Raw genomic sequence first — 27737 nt, forward strand, 5'->3', positions numbered from 1 at the left:
CCTATCAGCTCCACTTTCAATTATTTTCGAGCCGACTGGAATATATATGAAACGTATATTGACTCTAATCTTGATGTTAACATTTCTTTACAAACAAAACTTGATATTGACAATACTTTTGAATCTTTAACAAATTCCATTGTTGAAGCATTGCAATCCAAAAATGTGAAGTAAAATTTGAATCCGTGATTATGAACGATGATCTTAAACTCTTAATCTGTGTTAAAAACGAGAGGAGAAGGCAATTTAAACGCACTCGCGATCCTGCTATAAAAATTATATGGCAGGATTTGCAGAAAGAAATCAAGAAACGTTACAATTAAGAAACACAAATTTTGAAAATAAAACGTCTCAATTGGACCCTGGCTCTAAGCCCTTTTGGAAATTATCTAAGATTTTGAAAAAAAAAAACTCAGAAGCCAATACCGGCATTGAAAGAGGAAAACAAATTATTACTAACTAATTGCGAAAAAGCTCAAAAACTTGCTATGCAGTCTGAAAGTGCTCACAATTTTAATTTAGGACTTACTAGTCCAATTGAAAATCAAGTTACTCAGGACTTCGAAAATTTTCTCAATCAAGAGAACGTTTTCGAAAATTCCTGGGAGACTGATTTGGAAGAAGTGAGAACCATTATTAAAAAAAAAATCAAAAATATGAAAGCTCCTGACGATGATGGAATTTTCTACATCCTCATCGAGACTTCCAGAAAGTAGCTTATCATTCTTAGTTGATATATTCAACAAATGTTTTCAATTAGCATATTTTCCTGACAAATGTAAAAATGCTAAGGTTGTACCATTTTTAAAACCAGACAAAACCCTGCAGAAGCTTCTAGCTATCGTCCACAAACAGTTTGCTTTCCTCCATCGGTAAACTTTTTGAAAAGGTCATTTTGAAGAATGATCACCGAAAATTCAATTTTTGCCAATGAACAGTTCGGATTCTGCCATGGACATTCGACCACTCATCAACTTTTACGTGTAACAAATTTGATCTGTCTTGCTCCTCTAGACATAGAAAAAGCGTTCGATAGTGTTTGGCATGAAGGCTTGATTGTAAAATTCAAAAACTTTAATTTTCCAACATACATTGTTAGAATAATTCAAAGTTATCTGTCAAATCGTACACTTCAGGTTAATTATCAGAACTCCAGATCTGAAAGACTTCCTGTAAGAGCTGGTGTTCCTCAAGGCAGCATTTTGGGACCAATATTATACAATATTTTCACATCTGACTTACCTGAGTTACCTCAGGGATGTCAAAAAACTTTGTTTGCAGATGACATAGACCTCTCCGCCAAAGGACGAAGCCTGCGTGTCATCTGTAGTCGATTTTCTCCTAATGCTTCCAAGACTCAACTAATAATATTCCCACATAAACCAAAAGCTCGTTATTTGAAACTTTCAAGTAGACATGTTGTCACGATGAGAGGGGTTCCAATAAATTGGTCAGATGAAGTTAAGTATCTAGGGCTCATGCTAGATATGAATTTAACTTTCAAAAATCACATTGAGGGCATTCAAGCCAAATGTAATAAATATGAAAAATATCTCTATCCCCTTATTGATAGAAAATCAAAACTTTGTCTTAAGAACAAGCTTTTGATATTTAAACAAATTTTCAGGCGAGCCATGCTGTATGCTGTACCAATATGGACTAGCTGTTGTAATACCAGGAAGAAAGCTCTGCAGAGAATTCAGAATAAAATTTTGAAAATGATTCTGAAGCTTTCTCCCTGATATAGTACCAATGAGTTACATAGAATATCCAATGTTGAAACATTGGAACCAATGTCAAATAAAATCATTAATAATTTCAGGCAAAAAATCGTTACAATCTTCTATTGCCATGATTAATGCGTTATATATTTAGGTTAAGTTAGGTTAAGTAAATTGAAAATGTGTTTTTTTTTTCTCATATAAGCAGGTGAAATTAACTCACCTGTAAAAAATCTAAACTGCTACGGCAAATGAAATGTAATATGTTGTTAACAAATTGTAATAAAATCTTAAATATGTTTTACCAAATTAGGATGATAGTATTGTCTAATAACACAGAATACCTAGATATAAGAAATGAATGTAATGTTTGGAATGATACTAATAAAGAAATTAAAAAAAGGCTTCCCCAGCAGAGCATGTAGTTCATGAAAACTTTTCTCATGCAAACTCAATGCTTTTGTTGAGGCATGTCTTTTGGAACTAAACGAGATAGTGACTATTATTTAAAGGTGCAATGTTACAAATTGTAAACTTGTAATTTTTTATCTAGGTCAGAGTCATCTAATTCGCCCATACTGTATCGTAATTTGTATAGTTCTTTATTTTTATAATTTAGACGTTAGACGAATGAGCTGAATGAAGTAACAATCACCCTACGCATACTGAACACTCATCGGTGCATCACCGGTCAGGTAAGTGCAGTAGGTACCATATTATGCTCAAAACTGGATCAGTTGGGCACCGCTGACACTGTGGAATGCAGAAGCGACACCAATCGCCCAGTAAACAACACTTTGGGGGAAGTTTTTGGGGTGAACCTCATTATCGTTACGGCGCGGCGTTGCAGCGAAAACATGTGTAACACGTTTTTGTGGCCAGCTAGCTAGCTTGGCTAGTAAGGTAGCAAGCAATCGACTGACGACGACGACGCCGAAGAAGACGATAGTAAGTAACCGGCACCTATAAGTAGGGCTGTGCACTATGAGGATTTATCGGTATCGGCGATATCATGTTCAATCAATATCGGCATCGGCGATGTATCGGATTTGACATTATCGATATCGAACCGATATTCGATAATTTTCAAAAGAGATGTTTAAAAGTTAAACCGACAATATCAGCTTCGTTTGACACCAACTGTTGCATTATGGAGTTCATTGCATGAATTTCATGATGATACTTTGTCATATGAAATGGATTTTTAAAATTTATTGAACAATTTTCAATTATGTAGTATAAACAAAAAATGTTGTTCTGATTTATCGGAACTGTTATCGGATCGATAATAGCTTTATCGATATCGGAAAATATCGGGCCGACAGATATCGGATATCGTATCGATAAAATCAATCCGATAATATCGATTTTATCGATAATATCGATATTTGCACAGCCCTACCTATAAGTAAACATTCATTCCACAATCAAACACTTCCATATACCTATCGCACAGAGGCGCAGAGCTAGGCAACACTTCTAAAATTGAAGTTTTTAAAATTGAGAATTTGTTTAAAGATTTTCTTATTCCTACGGCAAAGTTTCAATTTTTTTAAGTTCAATCAAAAATACAAAACGTCATTTTAGCCAATTACATAGGGTGCAGAACCACTTGGGCACTTCCATGATTCACTTTGGCATGGGGGGTCTTTCTCGGCCAAAATGTCTGAAACTTTGCAATAAGAAGCATTCCAGTACGACGCATATGCGCTTTGAAGCTTTCAAAAAACCCCACTGTCGAAGTGAATCAAAAGTACCAAGAATATGATCCGGCTCCCTATACCCCGAAAAATAAAGTTTATTTACATGAGGATCACATTGAATATTTTCTTCTACTTGGCATTAATGTCCCCACTGGGACAGAGCCTACATCTCAGCTTAGTGTTCTTCTGAGCACTTCCACAGTTATTAACTGAGAGCTTTCTATGCAAAAGTTGCCATTTTCGCATTCGTATGTCGTGTGGCAGGTACGATTATACTCTATGCCCAGAAAAGTCAAGGATGTTTCCAGATCCTGGACCGACCGGGAATCGAACCTAGACACCTTCAGCATGACTTTGCTTTGTAGCCGAGCACTCTAACCGCTCGGCTATGGAAGGCCCCCACTTTGAACACTAAGTTAAATTAATACATTACCGTTATCAATCGATTATGGACATTTCTAAGGTTTTGTTCGACTTTTACACGAAGGCACGCCACTGTGCATCGCCTATCGTATGGCAAAGCGACAAGTTCGGTTCGACCGCAGGCAAATAAAATGCATGAGTTTTTATGGAGCATTGGTAAGTCCAACAGCAGCGGCCACCTATATCTATAAGTAATTCCCTTTTCCGCGCTTATCAGTCATGTGAGTACGTGATAAATATGCTTCTATTGCGACGCTGACCTGAAGGTGGTGGCGAAGACGACGGCGGAAGGATTAAATGTGAAGAAATCAATGCCAAATTCATCATCTTCCGAGCGATAGAGGGAGAGATTGTGCCGATTCGTTGGTGCAAGGGTAGGCGAACGAAAGGTGGAATGACATATCGTGATGTACAGCTGCAATTTGCATTATTAGTGTACTATTACTTGTGTCTATCGCATTCTTTCGCTACATACAACATTCACGCACATTCACAGAAACTTTTGAGTTGCGGACTCGCCATCTGCAACTTTTCCACCCAATTCGATGGTAAATTAATATTTACGGCGAGTTTAATGATATTGTCATTATTCACCTATTCTATGAGGTACAGTGGTTGGCAAACCTTTTTTTGTGGTTTTTTTTATCGCTTTTTGTTCATGATGGCCTAATCGGGGCCTTCCTCAGTCGAGTTGTTAGAGTCCACGGCTACAAAGCAAAGCCATGCTGAAGGTGTCTGGGTTCGATTCGCGGTCGGGCCACGATCTTTTCGTAATGGCTCGTACCTGCCACACGATATACGAATGCGAAAATGGCAAGTTTGGCAAAGAAAACTCTCAGTTAATAAATGTGAAAGTACTCATAAGAAGACTAAGCCGAGAAGCATACTCTGTCTCAGTGAGGACGTAATGCCAAGAAGAAGAAAACCTAATCGATCTGATTCTTGACAAAGAAACTGCGAAAGAAATCTGGACAACTTTGACTAACGTATATGCGAAGAAATCTGTTTCATCTCAAACGCTAATCCGGAAGCAACTGGAGAAGCTGAAAAACACTGAAGGATGTAAAGGACCACCTGAAGACTTTCGACGAGCTAATTCAGCAGTTAAAATCGGCTGGCGCTTAATTGGAAAGGGTGACTTAGTTTCACAACTATTCGTCACACTTCCAGAATCCCTTGATCTCGTGGTGAGAGAATCTTGAAGAGGACAAACTGACGCTGGGTGTAAATCAAGAACGTTGACTAGCATAAAAGCATACCAATCTGACACATTTGATATTAGTCGATGAATCCATCTTCCTTTAGTGGAGTTATCCCATTCCTGCTGCCAACTTCTGCCTCTTTACACGCGTTGCCAACTTCTCTCATAACTCTTTGGTTGAAGCATTGAACATCTTCCTTGATGGGCGTCTTCCCGGCTATGATGCACACGGCCTCTTTAGATACCGTCCGGTACGCACATGCTACTTTTAACCACATGAACCTATACGTGCTTTCCAACCACTTTAGGTTTCTTCTGGTCCTCCATACCTTAGTATGGATAGCGCCACGCTTTCCAGGAGCTTGCATTTGCTGGCAATTACAGGAGAGCTGTTAGACATCATTCTCGATAGCGCCGCTATAGCCGTAGATGCCCTTTTTCAGACATATCCAACGTGGCTAGCGAAGCTGACCTTGCTATCGATGATTACCCCAAGATGCTCAAGGGATCGCTTGGACTCTACTGTACGCTATATAATCACCTACTTAGATAAGCGCCCGTTGCTCGGACTTGCGGTTGTTGACCACCACCACCTCAGTCTTGTGACGGGCCAGTATTAGTTTCCTAGACTTTATCCATTCCTCAACTATGAAAATAGAGTGCGCTGCTGTCAACTCTACTTCCTCCATCGATTCACCATAGACCACTAGGGTGAAGCCAACAATCTTAACACCCGTCGGAAGGGGCAGCCTCAATACGTCATCGTACATCGCATTCCATAACAGCGAGCCCAGGATTGACCGCGTAGTAACGTTTGCCGCTCCTTTTATGCTCGATTGCCACCTCAGCTGTCTGAACGACCGGCTGGATAGCGTCCAGAGTAGATTTACTTTTCCTGAATCCAAACTGGTTGTTGGCCTGTTGTGTTCACACTCTCCGTATACGGTACTAGCCTGTTGAGCATCAACCTCTTCAATAACTTGCCCGTCGTATCTAGTAGACAGATAGGTCTATACGCCGACGGGTCACCTGATGGTTTCCCCGCCTTGGGAAGTACTACCAATTTCTGTCGCTTCCATACATCCGGGAACTTCGTCACCGTCGCCACCTCTTCTCCTGCATCTGCCGTTGCCGTATACGGTGCTGGGACCATCAGCTTGATGGATGATGCGGGACGATTACATCGATTATCGAGCTCAGCAACTCGGGCGCCTTCTCTTGTGGCGCTATGGCGCCTTTGGTCATAGCCATTACCACTCTGTAGGTGTCACCCTTTGCCGAGTGGTTAGAGTTCGCGACTACAAAGCAATGTCTGGATTCAAATCCCGGTTGGTCCAGGATCTTTTCGTAAAGGAAATTTCCTTGACTTCCCTGGGCATAGAGTATCATCGTACCTGCCCCACGATATACGAATGCGAAAATGGCAACTTTGGTAAAGAAAGCTCTCAGTTAATAACTGTGGAAGTGCACATATGAACCACTAGGCTGAGAAGAAGGCTTTGTCTCAGTGAGGACGTTATTGTCAAGAAAAAAAAGCCGTATACCATGACCTTAATACGGGAAGCAGCTACCGTCGATACGGTTGTAGAGTTTTGAAAGTACGGAAACATATGTGGATGGGTTGTTTTCAACAAGTCACAAGCTAGCAGAAATCATGTTTGTTTGTTTGTTTATTCATTAGGCAGCGTAAGGGAAGCGATCGGCGACTTTGAGATGGGATTAGTTTCTGATACAGAGCTATTGGGGATTGAGATTTAGCTAGACTCCACAAGAAAATGCAGGATCGGTATGCGTAAAAGTGCTGTATTGAACACCCAAGCAAATTTTTCTGTAGATGACTCACTCTGCTATAACGGTTGAGGCCGTAAACATATCGTACAAAGTTATTAAGTGCAACTCGTAGTCTGTCCATGCAGTATGCACTTGGGGTGACATGCAAAGCATCTCCAAATAAGAAATGTGGCAGTATAAGCGCTTTGAATAGTTTGAGTCGCACGTCCGTGCGTGCAGATGAGGTAGTACTGTAAAGCGTGCGCAGACAACAGTAGATTTTACCACATTGTTGGTTGACGAGGCCATCCCATTCCAGATCAGACTGGAACACAAAACCAAGATTCATCGATTTATCCGTCCATTCAATAGGCTGTCCCTTATTTGTTATAGTAGGTAATGAATCGGTGAGAATAGTGTTGCGACGACGACCCTTGATAAACAGTGCTTTGCTTTTCGAATGATTCACACGGAGCTCGTTACGATCGGACCATTCAGCGACTCTAACTAGATCTTCGTTAATCATCCTTATCAATTCACGTGAACATGGTCCTAACCGTTTTATGTTGAGTTGGACATCGTCAGCATAGATTTGTATTGATCACCACCTTAAAACCGTTGGGAGATCGTTGATGTAGCAGCAGAACAGCAGTGGACCGATTACAGAACCTTGCGGCACGCCCGATGTTACCACCCCAGTTTCGGAAACTTGATCTCCACAATAAACAACTTGAGTTCTTCCATTTAGATACGATTCAACCAAACGCACGGCACTGTGAGAAAAGTTGAATTGCCTTTCTAGTTTCTTGCACATCTTGCGATGTGAGATTGTATCGAACGCTTTGGAAAAATCGAGCAGTAGCAGAATAGCAGATCCTCTCTTATCAATAGTGGCGGCCAAATCATCATAAACGCGTAGAGTTGCAGTCTTAATACTTTGGCCCTGGCGAAAGCCAGCTTGATAATCTGACAGAAGATGATTCTCTGCGATGAAAGACGATATTTGTTGCGCCATAAGTTTTTCAAAAACTTTTGATAATGCGCATAAGATGCTAATTGGCCTGAGATTTTCAAGCGTGTTCAAGTGAAGCTTTTTCCGTAATGGCAGCATCTTTGAATGCTTCCAACAAGAAGGAAAACATGACGATTCGATAAACTTGTTGAAGATATAGGTGACTTGCTGTAAAATCAAAGGAAGCACGATTTTCATGAATCGTATTGGCAAACCGTCGAGACCCGTTGCATTTGACTTGATATCCCACACTGCATTCACTATCTCCCAGTCATACACAGGACGGAAGGAGAAACTCTGGGGGTGATCCTGTGATAGGAAAGTTGAAGTATCACTGGGTGTATTGCTGGTGTAGCTTGCCAAAAACATGCGATTAACGTCATTTGGATCAAACTCGCAATCCGCTGAAGCGTTTTCCTTACCAGCTGCACCTACCAATTCGATGCGCTGCCAGAGAGTTTTGACTGGTAGCCTGCTGTCCAGGAAGCCACTCAGGTGAAGTGCTTTTTTCTGTTTAATCATCGTGTTGGTTCGGTTTCTTAGTAATTTGTATCGGCGTTGCACTTGTGTTTTTGAGTCCGACGGTGCATTTAACCAATCTCGATACGCCAAATCACGTTCCAGAATGGCCTTCCTAATGTCGTAATCAAACCATGTATTGTTCTGCCTGCGACCACAGCTGGTGCGAAGTGGAATATAGTGGTCGTGAATCCGTTTGAGATGATCGTTGAAGAATCGAAGTAGCTCATCAGGATCGTCAATGGAATGCATGTTATCCCAGGGAACTAATTGAATGGCGACCTCCAAAGCTGGTGCATTGAAGTTCACGTAATCACGATAGATCTTAATTTTCGGTATGGGCGTAGCATCAAAATCCAGAGAGCTGAAGAGCAGATCGTGTTGCGAAAGTGCAGGAAAGCTTACCTGATTGAAACGTAAAACTTTCTGATTGCAGCTGGTAATGAACAAATCTAGCTGCGAGCATCCATTGTTATGAAAGAAAGTTGGTTCCTCACCAATCGACGTCATAGCAAAGCTCTGAAGTACTGCTTCGAAACATGCTCGTTTATTGCTCCGAGATGATAAATCTGTGTTAAAATCCCCAATGAGCAAAACGGTGTCGTAATGAGCAGAGAGGTCAGACAGTTTTTCGGCGAGGAAACGTGAACAGTCGTTGTCTGGAGGATTGTAAACGGCCATGAGCAGCAGTGTTTCAGTTCCGAAATGGAAAACTAGCGCCAAGCATTCTGTTTTATCTTCAGAATCGCGTTGTAATACGGTTTCAAAGACTTTATGGCATCGTAGATGTTCCTTGTAATAGATTACGATTCCCCCGCCACGCATATACAGTCGATCATTACGTGCTATTTTGAATCCAGGAATGGCAATACTCCGATCGGCAACCTTTGGAGACAACCAAGACTCGGTAAAACATGCTGACTACAGAATTTAGTAGCATATTGCTCACTTCTTCCATTTTGGTCGATCTTCTGGCGCAGATACTCTGCGCATTACCATGACACACGTTCAATTTTCCCGGGAGAAGTACCACATTCATCACTGCACCAGGGATGTTCGTCAGGGTGTGGTTGTTCAACGAGGGCATAGAGAAAAACGTAGGAGGAAGCAATTTTTAGGGGGCTGCAAGAGAACACTTTTTTTAATTATCAACATTACATAATTTTCACAATAATCTTCTATATAAATAAAAATGGAGTGGTGTTTGTATGTCACGAAATGGCTTGAGAACGGGTCAACGTATTCGAATGATAATTGCTCCATTTTGTTCCACAAGGGTTCCGACGTGTTTGCATGTATAAAAATCCCAGGATATTCACCGGAAAAGTAGGGAAAACGAGAGTGAACGGAGCTGTCATTTTTATGGAACGATCCTGGGAGGGAGGCACCGATACTACACACGAAATATGACACAAAGTTATTTCAAACTGCAAGAAAACTCCAACTTGCCAACGACAATCAAGGCAGACTTGATGAAAATCGCTAGTTTTCTTTTGTTGTGTACCTTCGATCTTTCTGGACAAACATGGAAAAAGGGCCAAAGTTTTCTATACAGTTAATTTTCGTTTTTATTGGAAAAAGTAAATTTATGAGTATTTGAATATTTTATATGCAATCATAGTAAAAGGTGCTACCGTGACATTACTTTTGAATCAGCATGAATAGCTTTTCAATCGATTATTTGTCACATTTTATAAAATGCGTAAATATGTTTTGATGAATTACGCGCTTTTATCATGTTTGTCCATTGTTTAAGATCTGGGCTCACAGTGACAGTTCGTGACAGCAAAATCTCGGCCCACTGTGACGTAGAGAAATTTTGTATTGGTTTCTCCCTCCCAGGGACGGTCCATAGCGTTTTTCAACAGCCTACTTGATGGCAAGACGAAGTTTGCCGGGACCACTAGTACAACATAAAACAAACTCTAATAGTGGAATACAGATTAAAATACTTAGTTCGAAAATTGATTCAATTGTTCCTCGGAATTGATAACGATGGGCTGAGCCGCGGTAGTAGACTTCACGATGACAATTCCATTCTTGGTATACACAGAGGCCAGTTTACCCGCTTTTTTCAGACGCACAGCTGCGACTTTTATCTTACGCGGGACTGCCGCCAAATTTTCGTTCACGTACACTCGTCGCGTAGAGTTTATCCCCAGATGATTCAGCTGAAGATCACGTTTCCGAAGGTATGCACTGTAGAAGTCATCTCGAAGGTTTCGCAGTGCAAATTGTACCAACACCAGGCTAATGTCTCCGTCGTTCATTGCTCCGGATTTGAGACGCCTAATGTCTACCGATGGTGTCGATCTTTCGTCTATTCCAAGCTGCATGCATATGGCCGAGAAGTGCTTCATCAGGTCCTCACCTCGCAGATACGGGATTCCACTGAGAATGAGCTCGTTCCTATTACCCAGATTATCCATTGCCGAGGATATTTCGTCAACCCTAACGGTCAAACCATTATTCGTGGCATTGCTGGTTTGAAATTTTGATGCACACTCTGCTTTTAGTGAGTTGATATCGTTCGAATCAACAGTCAGTTTCCCCTCAAGCTCAATTTTCACTGCGTCAATTTTAGAATTTATATCGGTGCGCATTTCATCGATCAGCAATTTTGTTTCATTGAATTGCTCCATCAGCATGCGAACAGCAGAGTCCAGTGTGAGCGAGTTCCCATCGGTTTCGCCATCCTCGCCGGTTCTTGGACACTTCACAACGTTGTTGATGTTTGACGGCGGAGTGCGTTTGGTCGTTATTGTTGCTCCGTGTGTATGTGTAACGAATGGGACTAGATGAGTAAATCGCAAACAATAGTGAACGATATCAACACCGCGTGAGGATTTGACGGAATTTTGTTTCGGTTATTCCTAACCAATCCGGACATACATCAGCAGGATAACGCGTACGGACAATCAACAGGGTCTACGGAAACCACCGGATATAACTTCGGGAAAAAAACGCGACGGATAACACTGTTTAATGCGCGCTCGTATTAGCTACACATTTCTGCTAGCCGGTGTTTTGTGAAATACCGTTCCCCGTAGCCGATGAGTGGTTGGCGTCTGTATTATTGGTGGGACTACCCAAGTATTATGCCTCGATGGTGATGGGTTTAGAAGCGTCTGGACAAGCTTTGAAGGCAGATGTAGTGAAAGCGAAAATCTTGCAAAACGTTGAGATGAATAATATAATAATAATAATAATATGAATAATAATATCTCCCTGCAAGCACGCCGTCACAGCGTCCATTTGGTACACACAGAGACTCATTTGAGCAGCCGAAGCCAGCAGATAGCGAAGACTGGCACTCCTGACTACCGGAGAGTACGTCTCGTTGTAGTCGACACCTCTCACCTGCGAACAGCCTTTGACGACAAGTAGAGCTTTATAACGCTGTACTGATCCTTCGGAATTAGTCTTCAGCTTGTGAACCCACTTGCATTTTAACGTCCTACCGGAAGATTGGTTCGCTCCTATGTCCCGTTGTTCATTTGAGACTCGAACTCTTCTTCCATCATCTTTTGTCACGACGTCCGGTCGGAGCATCCCATGGCCTCTGGGTACGATTGTGGCTCGTCGTTAATCTGTGGATAGGCAATACTTTCAGGCAGAATACTGCACGTCATATCTTAATCCAAATACTTGCCTGGGCGTACGCGCTCACTCGCGCTGCGCCTGACCTCCGTTTGTGGATCCTCTTGTTGCGGAGGGAGCGCAGTAGAAGACACCGTAACAACAGTATAATTTGCACTGTCGTAGTCCGTCTCACCGACGCAGCTGTCAAGGTCATCGTCGGTTTCGTTTTCGCTGTTGGTCGTAGCCCCTGGCGCAGCGAACGGAATGCCCCTAACAACATCGCTATCACGACCGGAATCGACTGGATTACTGCACTCCAACTGCATCCTTCTATTACCATCCGGATCGTTTGATTCGACCGGACTTGGTATATCTGGAACCTTGCTCGTGAAAACAACGTCTCGACTGATGATGACCTTCTTGGTTCGCGGAACGTAGACCCGGAAACCCTTCGACTGGACAACATATCCACCAAAGATTCCTGGCTCGAATTTCGCATCCCACTTCTGCCTCTTGACCTTCGGAATAAAACACATCACCTTTGTGCCAAACACTCGTAGTCCTGAAAGGTCCGGTTTCATGCCACTGAAAGCTTCTTCAAGAGTCACATCTAATCCTTTGGTCGGTGAACGGTTGACCAAATGAATTGCCGTCGCAACGGCTTCTGCCCAGAAACGTTTTTCCAATTTAGCATCGCGCCTTTTCAACAACTGTTCGATTCATCCGCTCAGCAATTCCATTCTGCTGCAGATTGTACGGAACCGTCATTTCGTGATGGACTTCCGCAATCTTCAAGAATCGTTTCATTGCTTGATTCACGTACTCTAGACCTTTGTCGACTCGGAGCCTCTTGATGCGATTGCCAGTCTCATTTTCAGCATAATCCTTGAAATCCTTGAAACAGTCCAGAACCTGTTTCTTCGATTTGATGAAATAGACGAACACTCTCCTACTGGCGTCATCGATTCCTTTGCCGCACGCAAAATTGCGCGTTGGCCAAGCACAACTTGCTGAGGCCTCCTACCTCCCTACCAACGGCAACGAGTTCATCAGTCGGGGATCGCACCTCACAGGTGCCCTTGAAGAATTCAACTCGATATCCGTTGTTGCAAATTTTGCTCACAGACAACAGATTAAGCGCCAGGTCTGGAATGCACAGGGCATTAGACATCGTCAAACCACACGAATTACCTTCCACATTTGCTTTAAGCTGCACGGTGCCTGTTGCCACTACTGCGAACTCTGCGTTATTCGCCACGTTGATGCGCTGTGCCACTTCCTTGACGCCTTTAAAAATCGTCTTGTTATGGCACATATGGGACGTCGCCCCAGAGTAAAAAATCCACTCATCGCAAACGCCAGCGCTCCACGAACACTGAAAGCGGCTTGCTTACCGGATTTCTTCTCCTTCTCCTCTCACTTCTGACACTCGGGCGCATAATGCCCCAATCGCTTGCAATTGAAGCATTTTACCGAACTTTTGTCCTTCTGTCTAGCCTTATTGGGTTGGCTGTAGCCTTCTACAGTCACTGGAGCTGGATTATGTCACACTGCACATCTTCACATCTTGAAAAATCTTGTCCTTGACTGCATCAGCTGTGATTCCACGTGTCGTCGACTTTGAAACCAACTTCGGACAGGTAGTTCACTGGCTCAATGCTCAGTAGACTGATGCAAATTTTGAACTTTTTGCTCCCCTATGCCTTAACGGTGTCAGTTATGATGAAAATCATTCTCCCAAAATTTGAAGTGATTTGAAAGAAATTTGGTTGTGCACACGCCATTTGAAGTTTATATGGAAATTACTATGGAAAAACTCAACCCTTTGTGATCAGTCCTCTATCTGATCGTCATAATAATATATGAAAAAGCGAACACACTCTTCCCATGTAAAATCTTCCCAGCTACAACATTGCCGAAGACCACATTTTGTTGAGACTTAAGGATAATTTGTTATTCTTGCTTCCAAAGTCTAAACCATGCTGTAATGATCATTCAATTACTTTCAGAGCAACACTGCTTTTTTGCTGTAGAACATAGTAGCCTGGATTACTTTGATCTATTCTTCCCGCCAGGAGCCCCACTGTTGCGTGCCGAAGAGTTGGTGAAGCTTATTGAAGGCAAACCCACTTTATGATGATGAATAACAATTTTTCCTGACGTCCAATCAAAATGTGGTCTGCGGTAAAGTTGTAGCTGGAAGAATTTTACATGAGAAGAGTGTCTTCACTTTTCCATAAAATATTATGACAAAGAGATAGAGGGCTGAACACAAAAGGTTGGCGTTTTCTATAGTAATCTCTATATAAACTTCAAATGGCTTTTGCACAGTCAAATTTCTTCCAAATCATTTCAAATTTTGGGAGGATGGTAAAAAGCATAATTTAAATCGTTTAAACATAGGGGAGCAAAAATTTCGAAATTTGCATCACTCTAATGCTTCGGCAGATAGCGAGGACTCGAAAGGAAATCATATCTGCCGGACCCTCTGCTTGCCGTGTTACGGCGTTCCAAGTTCCTTCGTGAATCAGAAGCATCTTGGTTGCAAACGCCCACGAGGTGTAATTTTCTCTCCAACGCAGCCGTTCTGTCGCAGGTAACGAAATTCCACTCACAGAAGGTACCCTCGGAATGGATTCACCACCGGTCCTTCCTGGATTGGCATTCTGTCCATCTCCGATACCTTCTGCACCGCCTTCTTTCTGGTTTTTCGACATTTTCAAAAAAATCTTCAGATTTTCAGCTCTTCTCAGAGGTTGAAAAAATTTTACTCTTGTTGATCCGTTGCTACACGTTACTAAGGAGTCAACGTGTCAGGCCCATAACCTGATAGAATTTTTTTCGCAAATTTGTTCGAGGTGGATAGGAATGACGTCGTCAAGTAGCTGTCAGTTTTCGGAATATATCACCTTCTCAATATAGTACACCGTGGCTAATAAGAACTGAACTTGTATTCAAATTAATAATTCATGGCTTACTTATTCTAACAAAATCTATGTTGATTTTTCGAAAGATCTCATGAGTATTGCTGTTTGCATTTGAGATGCGAATCTTGACTAAACGTCCTCCAAATGCGGTAACACAAAACAATCGAAACCTAGCAACGATTATAGAAATCACCGCCACCCTAGCAAGAAAAATCTATCTTTGTTATGATCGGTGGGAATGAAAAGACTCGGAGTAACTGCTAATTACGTCTATTCTTGTCAAAAGCTAATACAGGACAACTGAAATATTTTTCTCCTCCTAGCGACGCCGTCTTCCAAGGCTTGCTTGGTTGCAAATCGGTGCCTTGGTAGCATCTCCCCCTTTTGGTTAGTACCGGATGTACACACCAAACTTCTTCGGTGGACGCACGGATCGCTGAGGACGTTGAGTTGGCAGTTGCTGCTGCAAAAGTGTTGAATACGACGGTGGCTCTCGCTGCAAATCTTCCAGGAGCGTTTCATCAAATTCTTCATCCTCACTTGGATCCTCAGCTGGTAGCGAATCATTCACCACGGATTCTAAATGTTGTTCGGTAACGTGGCCTCTTTGATCGCCGGAACCATGAGGTTGTTGAACGGGAACGATGGTCGCATCATTACCAATGTACGACTGGGATTGCTGTTCGGGTTCTGCTTATTGGTGAAGACTGAAATCCTGGATTAGAATGTTCAATGGAACTGGTCGCTCTGTTTCAATGTCCTCGCCGGAACGGATCTTCAACTGGTCAATGTGGGATCGTAGCACCTTTCGTCGGCCAATTTGGTGATCAAGGAGGATGTTGTAGTTGACATTGCCAATTCTTTCGATGACAACACCTGGCATCCACTTCCAGACTTCATTGGAAGAATGTACTTTGGCGTAGACTGCGGTTCCAGCTTCAAACTTTCGGTTAGGTTTCGGGGTTTCTCTGACGGGCTGGTACGTGGGACGTAGAAGGTCCAATGTGGTCCTCATGGAACGTCCGAGCATCTTCTTGTCCGGTGATTCTCCTCCCAGAACAGCGGATGGTGTGGATCTGTAGATGTGCAGGAACGTTTGGAGTGCTGTTGCTGTTGAAGTCTCTCCTCCCCCAATGATTTTCTTTAAAGAGCGCTTGAGAGTGTCAACAAATCGTTCCGCTTGGCCATTTGATTGCGGGTGATACGGCGCCGTGCGGAAATTAACGATTCCTAACTCCTCACAGAATTTCCGGAACTCGGCACTGACGAATTGACTTCCGTTGTCTGTCACGATTACCGTTGGTATGCCGAATCGGGCGAAACATTCGCGGAGGAAAAAGATTGTAGTTGAGCTTGTCGGAGATCGCGTCTGCAGAATTTCTGGCCATTTCGTACTTGAGTCCACAACGACCAGATAGTAGAATCCATCCAATGGACCAGCAAAATCCAAATGTAGCCGTTGCCATGGACCATCCGCATCCGGCCACGGTTGTGGGTTGGCTTGTGGAGGGGACTCGGCAGCACTGGCGCAGCTTGAGCATTGGCGGACGTAGTCAGCAATATCGTTGTCAATTCGTGGCCAGAAAACAATGCCTCGAGCACTAGCCTTCGAGCGTTCGATTCCGGGATGACCATCGTGAATTCTCTTCAAGATACGTTTTTGTAAGCACTTGGGAATAACGACTCGATCCACCATCATCACGCAGTCTCCGATCAATGAATAGGACTCTTGATGACCAAAATAAGGTTTTACCTCGTCTGGAACAGCTTCAGCTCGCGCTGGCCACCCATTCTTGATGTAGGATGACACCTTCTGCAGTACTGGATCTTTAGCTGTAGCGTATTGAACCATCTTTAAAGTGACAGGGAGGTTTTGTAGAGTATCTTGCAAACTGGAACTGACATCATCTTCGACTCGAACCATTGCGATTACTGCTTCCTCATCTGACTTCTCGTGGTTGTTGATGACATCTGCGTACCCAAAATTCTGTGTTGAAACGTACTCGATCGCAAAATCGTATCCCAAGAGTGTGAGCGCCCATCGCTGAAGACGGTTTGCGGTGTGTACCGGAATCCCTTTCTTCGATCCGAATACTTTCAGGAGCGGTTGATGGTCAGTTTGAAGCGTGAATCGTCTACCCCAGAGCATACGATGGAATTTTGTACAGGCAAATACTAGCGCAAGGGCCTCCTTCTCAATCTGGCTGTAATTTTGTTCGGCTTGATTGAGCGATTTGGCTGCATGAGAAACCGCTTTGATGCTTCCATTGCGTAAGCGATGCATTATAACGGCTCCAATACCCGTCTTGGATGCGTCACCAGCTACAATGATTTCGTGCTCCGGATTGTAATGGGTGATCAGCAGATTCGATTGCAGGACACACTTGATATCCGAAAACGCATTTTGACATTCCTGGCTCCAGATGAATTTGACGTCCTTCTTCAATAGGTTGTCCAGAGGATGGCGTAGTTGGTGCATCTCTCGTACAAATTTCCCGTAGAAGTTTACGGCGCCAAGAAACGATCGCAGGGTTGTAACGTCCGTCGGAGCTGGCATCTGGACTATCGCTGAAACCTTCGCTGGATCGGGTCGGATTCCATTTGCGTCAACAATGTGTCCGAGGTACTTGATCTCCTTCTGGTTGGATCGGCATTTTTCTAAGCGTAAACGAAAACCATACTCACGTAGTCGCTTGAAGAGTGCGTTGAGAGCTGCAAAATGTTTCTCTTCGTTCTCGCTGTGAACGATGATGTCATCAAGGAAAACGTTGATTCCCTCCAGGCCTGCTGTCATCTTCGCCATCGGCTGCTGGAATGCGCCTGGTGCTGATTTCACTCCTGGTGCCAAACGGTTGAATCGGAACAAGCCACGATGGGTGTTGATTGTCAGCATCTTTTTCTCTTCATCGTCCACTTCTACTTGAAGGTACGCGTCGGAAAGATCAATGATGCTGAACACGCGTTTGCCGGCGAGCTTGGCGAAGATTTCATTTGGCGTTGGTAGCGGGTACTGGTTCGCTTCTAGAGCTGCATTGAGTCCGGTGGAGTAGTCGGCGCAAATGCGGACCTTTCCGCCTGGCTTCTTGACGACAACTATCGGAGCTGCTCAGTCCGAAAAATCGGTGGGTGTTATGATGTCCAAACGTTGAAGTCGGTCCAATTCCTCTTCGACCTTTTCAGTGGCATGGAATGGAACTGGCCGCCTGGGCCGGTAAACTGGCTGCGCATCTGGCTTCAGATTCAGACTAATTTGAGTTTTGGTGCAGAGGCCTAATCCTTCCTGGAAGACTTTAGGATATCGAGCTGGGAAATACTGTTCATCACGAGGTAGGTTTGAAAGCTTCACTTTTTTGCAATGTGCAGCAAGCGGTTTTGACCACAGATCGAAAGCGTCCATCCAGTCTAGGCCAATCACATTGAGATCCTTGACCGAAGTGATGTAGCAGCGATCTTCCCGAGTGACGTTGCTGATTGTGACTGTTGCAGTGAACTCACCCACCAACTCCAGGGATTCTCCGGATGCAGTTGTTGCCTCCATTTAAGTCGGTTTGACAGTCGGTTGACCAATCTTCTCCCAGGTTTCTTGTGAGACCACCGTGATGTCGGAGCCGCAGTCTAGCTGCAACTCTGCTTGAGTTCCGTTGAATGTGACGGTTACGTACCTCCTTCGGCTCTGGATACGCTTAACGGTTTGAATAGTTTTCATTTAAGCTTTCTTGCTGACCTTCTTGTCGCTTGCGGACGTTAGTGCAGAAGACTTCGACGAACAACTGCAGTATCCTTCCTTATGGCCCATTTTTCCACATTGCTTGCAGGTGTGTTGAGAGAACAGGCAATCCTTCACAAAATGCATGGATCCACACTGCCAGCATGGAGATGGTGGAACTTTACTGTCTGCTGTTGACGATTTTGAGTGGCTGCTTAACTTTGTCTTCGATAGTCAGACCGCTTGAACTGCTGAAGATGAATGCTTCTTCTCGACCAACGCCGTATCATGCTTCAAGTTTGATAGACGCTGGCATTCGGTCACTAGGCCTTCAATGTTGGTGTCGGCTGCATCAGACTCGAGTTTTGACAAAAGTCGAGTCCTGACATCGGAGTCCTTCGCTGACTTCAATCCGCAAATGAACACAAGGCTTTTGAATTGATTGACGGAAAGCTTCTGTAGTTCAAATTCCTCGCACTGCCGGTTGACGACCCCAGCGTACGTGACGAAATCATCGGCTTCACTCTTGATGAGCTGCAGGCAGTCGTATCGCTTACTGAATAACGACTTTTGCTGTCCAAAAATAGCCTTCAACTTCTCCACAACTTGATCGAAGGTAAAATCGCGTGGGTGACTTGGCAGGAGATAATTCAAAAACTTCTCGTGAACTGGAATGCTAAGGCTGCGCAGCAATAGCCGCACTTTCGCCGGGTCGTCCAGGTTTCTGCCGTCCTGCCTGAAGAGATCTTCGTATTTTGAAAACCAGCGGTCAAATGTTAGTCCGTTTTCCGGGTCGAAATGAAATTCTTTGATTGCGGATGACAGGGATTCAATGATGTGCTCTGGAGCGCTTCGCTGCAGTGCTGGTTGTGTTCCTCCGGTGAATTGTTCCAAGAGGGCCATCAGACGGGTGTTCTGGATTGCCATCTGACGCATCACTTCCGACAACGAACCTGTTGGCACATCTCCTCCTCCGCCAGAATTCCCATCTTGAGTACCGTCCGGATTTTCTTCGAGACATCGAATTTCGCTTGCAAAATCTTCAGGACTTCAAAACTCGTCGCCAAAAATTGTTATGATCGGTGGGAATGAAAAGACTCGGAGTAACTGCTAATTACGTCTATTCTTGTCAAAAGCTAATACAGGACAACTGAAATATTTTTCTCCTCCTAGCGACGCCGTCTTCCAAGGCTTGCTTGGTTGCAAATCGGTGCCTTGCTAGCAATCTTTGACACCGCATTGCTTGTGAAAAATCTTACCGCATTTGGTGTTCCCGCATTTGATATTTGCATTTCAAACGCACACAACAATAACAACTGAAAAAATATCTGGGGAAAATCTCACGATAGCCTTTGTACAAAAATGATTTATCCCTGAGAAAATTATTGGAGTACTTAGGAATTTCTGGGGAAGTTCTTTTGAGACTCCTTTGAATAATCGGTATAAGAATTTCTGGCAAAAATTGTTAGAGGAATCTCGAGAACAATTTCTGGAGCGATCCCTGTAGGAGTCTCTAGAATCACTAGGATGATTCCAGTAGCTTTTCGTCTAGAAATCTGAGACGTAATTCTTGGAGAACCTAGGAGTTTTCTCTAGAGCCTGTATAATTTTGCAACTTGATTCACAGTAATAAAAATAGGAAAAAAGAAGTTTTATTTTAGGGATGATTTACGTTAAAATAGAGATTTAGGAGATCTGCCATTTAAAATACAGTAAACCCTCCATGAATCGATGTTCCATGACTCGATATCGACTCATGGAACCATACTAAATTTAAAATTTCATGGTTACTGCGATGGTCCCTGGAAGAGCATTCCAAAGAAATTTTGTTCCATGAGTCGATATTTCCATGAGTCGATGATCCCTTCAATTTGACTGTAGAGACTTTCTAGAGACTTGCATGAAAAATAGAGACAAAAAATATCTGCTACCAGCCTTCTGGTCTTATTTCAAATGAAACTACTGAAAGCCTATTCGAAGAAATCTAAAATAGACAAAAGAAATCTCTTGCTACGAGGAATCCGTGATTCGTCAGCAGCCAACGGATGAGAACCACTGCTGCAAGTCTAGAGACTTAAGTAAGCATTAAGTACACAACACACAATGATGATTCTCTAAGCCTGCCCGCTGTGTTACAGCTGCTAATTAAAATTGTATCACTTTTGTCTTCTCGTTTCGTGTTCCTGGGCCCGGAGAGGGACCGAATCCACGACGAAATGAAAGCGCAACTCCCCGGGGATTAGTTTAGAGGAGCTATGTTTGCATTAAAATCTAAAATTATCACCACCAGGAAGAGTGCATTCCTGCGAGAAGCGAAAATTCGCACTCAGAAACGCACACTTCCAGGAGGAGGATGAGGACAAAGAATCCCTTTCCCCGCCCCAAGAGTGCCTTACCTTGTACACATCGCCGTACGTTCCGGAGCCAATCTTGTGGATCAGCTCGTACTCGTCCTCCGGATTGCGGCGCGAGATTCCCGAGCTCAGTAAACTGGTTGTTGCCTGGTGGGCCATTCTGTCAACATTTTTCGCTTCCGGCGCCCTTCCTGCCGCGATTCGCCCCCAGCCTGACGACACCTGGAGAAGCAGTTTATCGGATTCTGACGATTTTCTTCCCTGCCGTCGCCCCTTTCACTTCCAGAAGTAAGACACTGTCTTCTGCGTCTCCGTCTCCGGAGGAATTCCTTAGCCACTTACACTTCGAGAGGCCGCACTTTGACTTCTCTTTGCTAACACGACTCGATGGCCTAAATTCGGGCCACCATAGAACACTATCCCAGAGTTTCGGCCACGGAGGCACCTCCGAGAAGTAATTACTTTTGACTTCCTCCCCCACACCCAAAAAGCCACACAATTCGACCGAAACCGAAATCGAAGCGAAAGGGGAAAACTGTTTCTTCGTAATTGCAATTTGCCAATAATTTCCAATGGTTTCCACCTACAATCTCCACAAAACTGCACTTCGATCCGCGGGGGATTCTCGCGACCCAACGCAAAGACGACGACGACGACGAGCTTTTCGCTTACACACCTTTTCCGAGGCGAATGAAATTTTTTCCGTTTTCAACTTTTCAGTTTTCACTCCACTTTTGCTGCGATGCGATGATGGCTGCGATTTTGTGCGTGTTTTGACAGTTTCTCCGATGGTTCGTTGCGCGACGGTGATGACACAACGAACGTGAACAGAAGAGAAGGAGAATAGAAAAGGGAATTTGAGTGGAGGTGGTTGGTGTCTCGGATTGGTCGAAAGGGGAAATTTGATGATAAGGTTGCCAGTAATATTTTCTTATGAACTTAACGAAAATGGCTGCAATAGGGTCCTAAAGACCTGTCCCGATTTTAATGCCAAACGCTTAAATTTAGGCTAAAAACACATGTTTACTCAATTTTTTAATGTTTTTCTTTTATTTAAATCCAAAAAACATTTTTTTAGATTTTGTCACGTTCCTTGGCTTAAACTCAAATTTTGGGTGTATTTTGCTTTCCGTGTCCCTTCCAAAATGTCAGATAGTAACAACCCCGGTGTTAAAACTGAAAGCCCTGTGGTGTTTTTGTCGATTAAGCGAACGTCAAACATGATCAAAAGTGTCAAGATTCATTTATGGTCCCAATTTTTAAAATAAAGTTTAAATATGATATAGCCGTTATATGAGCGGGAAAAATTGCTAAAATAGTTACAGTAACATGCTCTTTCGTGTCATTAAATAAAAACAAGATTTCATTAAACATTTTAGGACCCAATTTGATTCAGCAAGTCAACTCCTTTCGTTCAAGTTCATGAATACTTCTGAAATCTTGATAAAATCCTTTCAAAGATCATTCAGGAAATCAATAGACAATTATCGTTAGATCTTATCCACAACTTTTATCAAGGATAAAGGCTCAAACGCAATGGTAGCGGAACGGCAACGGAAAGCGGAACCGGTTCACCAGCATGAACTATACCATGGTAGTCGGCTCAGTGTTGGTTCACTTTCATTCGTTGACAGGTCAGTCGAGATGGTGTGATGCATACTGGCGAACCGGTTCCGCATTCCGTTGCCGTTCCGCTATCATTGCGTTAGGGCCTTAAAGGATGTACGGAATCAAATAACGACACATTCTAGACATAGAAAAAGCATTCGACAGTGTTTAACATGAAGGTTTGATCGTAAAATTAAAAAAAACTTTCGTTTTCCAACATACATTGTTAGAACAATTGGGTCCTAAAATGTTTAATGAATTATCGTTTTTATTTAATAATACGAAAGAGCATGTTCTTGCAACTACTTTAGCAAGTTTTCCCACTCAAATAACGGCTATATCATTTTTTAACTTCAATTATAAAAATGATTCCAAATATCAACCTTGACACTTGTGATCTTGTTTGACATTCACTTTTTCGACAAAAATGCCACAGGGCATATAGTTTTAACACTGGGGTTGTTCCTATCTGACATTTCGGAAGGGACACGGAAAACAAAATATACCCAAAATTCGAGTTTAAACCAAGGGATGTGACAAAATCTCAAAAATCATAAATAAATGTTTTTTGTACTTAAACCAATGAAAATCATTTAAAAATTGACTAAACATGTGTTTCTGCCCTAAACTTAAGCGTTTGGTAATAAAATTGAGACAGGGCTTTAGGACCCTATTCAAAGCTATCTGTCAAATCGTACACTTCAGGTTAATTATAAGAACTCCAAGTCTGAAAGACTTCCTGTAAGATCTGGCGTTTCTCAAGGCAGCATTTTGGGACCAATATTATACACACGTGAATTTTCACTAATAGGGTCCTAAAGCCCTGTCCCAAGTTTAGTGCCAAACGCTTAAGTTTAAGCCAAAAACACATGTTTACTCAATTTTCTAATGTTTTCCGTAGGTTTAAGCCCAAAAAACATTTCTTTAGATCTTGTCACATCCTTTGGCTTAAACTCAAATTTTGGGTGTATTTTGTTTTCCCAGTGGTCGAACTAAAACCCCTGTGGTGTTTTTGTCGACTAAGCGAACGTCAAACATGATCAAAAGTGTCAAAGTTCATTTATGGACCAAATTTTTAAATTAAAGTTTAAACATGATATAGCCATTATTTGAGCGGGAAAAATTGCTAAAGTAGTTACAGTAACGTGCTTTTTCGTGTTATTAAATAAAAACAAGATTTCATTAAAAATTTTAGGATCCAATTGTAAAACACATCAAACGATGGTGTAAAACCAGTCGCTATCGGCAATCAAAATTCAAATGTGAAACACGTTAATTTACAAATTATCAAAAATTTTGTAGTAGGATTTGTTGTGTCCGGATCACAAAATAAAACACGTCTTCTCTTGTGTACGACATTTACCCCTGTGACTCATATTACTTAATTCAATACAGTGTTTCCCAACTGAACACATTTTACACTGAGAAGTTGTAAATCCCTCCCCTTCTCAAAATAGATCAACGCTGTTAACTTTGAAATCATTTAAATAGGCCGGCTGCTTCCTTGGCCTGCGGGAGCGCATTTGATCTCCGTTCTGGGTTGTTGTATCGACGGTTCCGGTTGTCTCACTCCGGACAGGTTCCTTGTCCATGGTTCCTTGCGATTCCTGATAGAGGGGATCAGGATTGACGTTCTCATCTTCTGGAATTAGTCGTTTCAGGTGAGCAGAATTCCTGTGAATAACACGATCTGAATCCTTCGAAGAAAGCGTTACATCTGAACCGTTCTTATCCACAACCTTCCACTCTTCCGGAGCGAAGTTCGAAGCGAGCTTTTGTTCTTTCAAAGGCCGCTTGTCGACTACCGTATCACCGACCTTCACGTTGCTGGTTCTTGCATGCCGCCGTAGATTCGTGTATTCCATACTTTTATACTTTTGCGTTTTATCTCTGTCCTCCACTTCTTCTAGCGTCCTGTTGAAGTTACCTGAGACTGACGGTAGTTTATCCTGCATAATCCGGCCAAACATCAAAACAGATGGAGCCACGCCTGTGGTGGAATGCGGCGTTGAATTGTACATTAGTACACACATTCGGAGATCCCACTTCCAGTCCGTATCTTCAACTTGGCTTATCTTCAAGTGCTTTTTTATCATTCCATTCACCCGTTCTACCTCTCCATTTGCTTGGAGCCAATATGGCGTTGTCTTACGGATTTCAATGCCGAATTGATCACAAAAGCCTTTGAATTCCTCGCTTTTAAATTGAGGACCATTGTCAGTCTTGAGAGTCTCCGGCATTCCAAAACGGCAAAATGTTTCGTGAAGTGCTTTAATCGTCATACTCGCCGTAATTTGCTTCATCATGATTACCTCTATAAATCGACTAAAATAATCAACGATGACCAGAAGATTATCACCAGACGGTAATGGCCGGACAAAATCTGCAGTCAAATCCACCCATGGTCTTTCAGGCATCCTTGTCGACCGTAGAGGTTCTGGAAGATCAAGCGCTGATACAATTGTGCAAGACTTGCAACTTTTCGCTATCCTTTCCGCTTCCTTGTCAATGCCAGGCCACCACACTTTTTTGACGTAGACGTCTTTTCATTGATACGATTCCGGGATGGGTTTCATGGGCTAGCTCTAATACCTTTGTACGTAAAGCTTCTGGTACAATCAGACGACTCCCTCTCATCAAAAGGCTTCCCGACTGATACAATTCTGCTTCAAATGGCTTAAACATTTTTGTTGATTCTGTCCATTGAGCTGTTGCTAAAGCTGGTTCGAGTTCCTTAAGAGTCTTGTCTGACACGGTTTGTGTTTCAATTTCCTCAACTGTGATTGCCTTCGGAATGGATGAAGACACCAATGTCTTGATGAAAGCTTCATTCTCATCATCAAATGGCTCTGGTTGAGAAACTGACAATCGTGATAACGCGTCAGCGAGGTTGGTGGCCCCTGGTTCGAAAATGACATCAAATCGATACGATTGGACTCGCAACACCCACATTTCTATTCGAGGGCATGGCTTAGATCGTTGACTGAACAGAAAATCGAGAGGTTTAGTCCGTAATTAGCTTGAAAGTTGTTCCCAACAAGTACAGCCGAAATTTTTCAATGGCCCAGACAAGGGCCAAGGCCTCTCTCTCAGTCTGGAAGTATTTCCTCTCAAGATCAGTCAATGCTTTGCTAGCAAAAGCAATAATCCGTTTTTCTCTCCTATCATTTTCTTGGAGCAATACTGCTCCAAGTCCAGTAGGGCTTGCGTCCACAATAAGGAAGCTTGTATCCTTAGGGTTGAAAAATCCAAGGAAACCTACTGAGTAGATTCAAAAGCAATTTGATGAACGTTCTCCCATTTGAATGGTGTCCCACGAAAGCGCTCGAAGGGTACTAGCCAGGTTTGGGATAAATCGTCCAATATATGTCACTAGACTAGAAAACTTCGTAATTCTGCGACGTTTGATGGACAACAAAATTGTTCGATTGATTTCACTCTGCTCTCTGTAGGTCTGATACCATTCGCCGATAATTCATGCCCTAAGACTTCGAGTTTACAGACGTTGAATTTTCATTTTGCCGAATTTAACAAAATTCCATACTCTTGCTGTCTGTCCAGAAGGGCTTGTAGTCTCGTCGCATGTTCTCCTTCATTCATTTCATTTATTTAGTTAACATCTACACAGATAACACTGAATCAACAATTTCACGCCACAATACTCGGTTCGTGGCCGCATCTCTCCATCCTCGGTTCTGCGCCCCCCCCCCCATAAATATGTTCATATTACGATTTGCTACATAAAAGATTATATAAACCCAAGGGGGTGATCACTCTACACAATGTGCCAGGCGCTGCTTGGGCACACCCAGGCGCACTTCCATAAAAGATTACAGTTTTCCATAAAAGGTCGCTATAAAAATCACAGTGAACTGAAATTTTGTTCTTAGCAACCATTGATATTCGTTTGTTGTTTGCTTACCGTCAAATGATGGGAAAATTTATATGATTTCAGCAGGAAAATCTTACTTATTTATTGTGGTAATTGTGTTTTTTTATTTCTCATTCATCAATTTTTGTTATTTCAGATCGACGTTACAGAATAGTAAACTATAGAAGAAGAATACCGCAGGCGACGCAATTAGAACATCTTTTGCAGACAGAGATAGGCGGGCTAAAACGTGAAAAAGTTATTCTACAACGAGAACACTTTTTCCCTGTAGTTTTTTTTTTTTCTTTTGATGAAACTCATATCGAATCCCGAAGTTGAAATGAATGAGTAAAAAATATGTTGAGTTATCTAAGACCAAATTAAACACACAAAATACTATGGCAAACGGCCAAATATGACCACCATTCTATGGGAATGTCCTCCCTTGCCTCCCTGAGAGTATCAACGTTGCTATGTGTCCAACGGTTTTCAGTGGTCCAAAACGACTTACGTCTCATTGCGTTCCTCAGTCAAAGGAGATATTATTCAATTATTCACTCACAGATCCTCATACAATCCCTTCTCTTCCACCACGCCCTTTCATTATCGGTCCAATACAACAGGGCCGTCTTATGAAAAGTCTTTCCTTGTGTAACAAAACCATCCGTTACCTCCGAAGTAATCGTAATTAATACCGTGTAATTGTACCCAAGCGATCATGACTCTATCTAAGGCTTCTAAAATTTGCGCATTGTCAAATTGTCGCAAATTGTCTTTATTATTTATAACGGAGTGTGTAGAGTGACCACCCCCTTGGAAAAAATGGGAAAATTGGTGTTTGGGAACATAGGTTATAAGCTTCCGGATTCTTTGTTAGTGGTTAAATTTGTTGTGAAATCACGCGTATCGGAAGAGTAAAGGATCGAAATGATTATGCCAATGGAAAATAGTTCAATATTTAATTGATTATGACCTAATTTTTGGATTGAAAAATTGTATTTTGGACATAAACAAACATTTTCAGTGACATTTCTCTCATTTTTCCTCAGTGACCTCTATAACGGTAGCGCATTATATTTGCCTATATATTATTGGTAAATCCAACATTCGAGTGAAATTCGTCACCAAACGTCAACATCCCACCGCAAAATCGCTAGTGTTTGGAGGTCATTTTAACCTCCAAATTGCAAAATAACCTCCAAATCATCACCTCCAAGTTAGTTCTAATAACCACCGTTGTATGAAATATGGTGGCGCATCGATCGTCGCAAGTTTATCGTTAAACAGTCAATAGTTCTTTATTTTGGCACTTTTTCTAGCACAAGCTTGAATTTCCCCAT

At 42.6% G+C, this 27737-nt stretch overlaps 1 protein-coding gene across 3 annotated transcripts in view; it reads right to left on the minus strand.

Moving 5' to 3' along the window:
- The window catches only part of LOC23687758 (mitogen-activated protein kinase kinase kinase kinase 3), a 77354-nt gene extending 55650 nt beyond the window's left edge, over positions 1–21704 (minus strand). For all 3 annotated transcript variants that reach the window (XM_021855220.1, XM_021855219.1, XM_021855218.1), the window contains exon 1: positions 20961–21704. In XM_021855220.1, the coding sequence (XP_021710912.1) occupies positions 20961–21077 (117 nt within the window). In that variant the 5' untranslated portion in view covers positions 21078–21704. The remainder of the gene's footprint in view (positions 1–20960) is intronic.
- Between the last annotated feature and the right edge of the window lie 6033 nt (positions 21705–27737).

This window comes from Aedes aegypti, chromosome 3, assembly GCF_002204515.2.
Source record: "Aedes aegypti strain LVP_AGWG chromosome 3, AaegL5.0 Primary Assembly, whole genome shotgun sequence".
Lineage (NCBI taxonomy): Eukaryota > Metazoa > Arthropoda > Insecta > Diptera > Culicidae > Aedes > Aedes aegypti.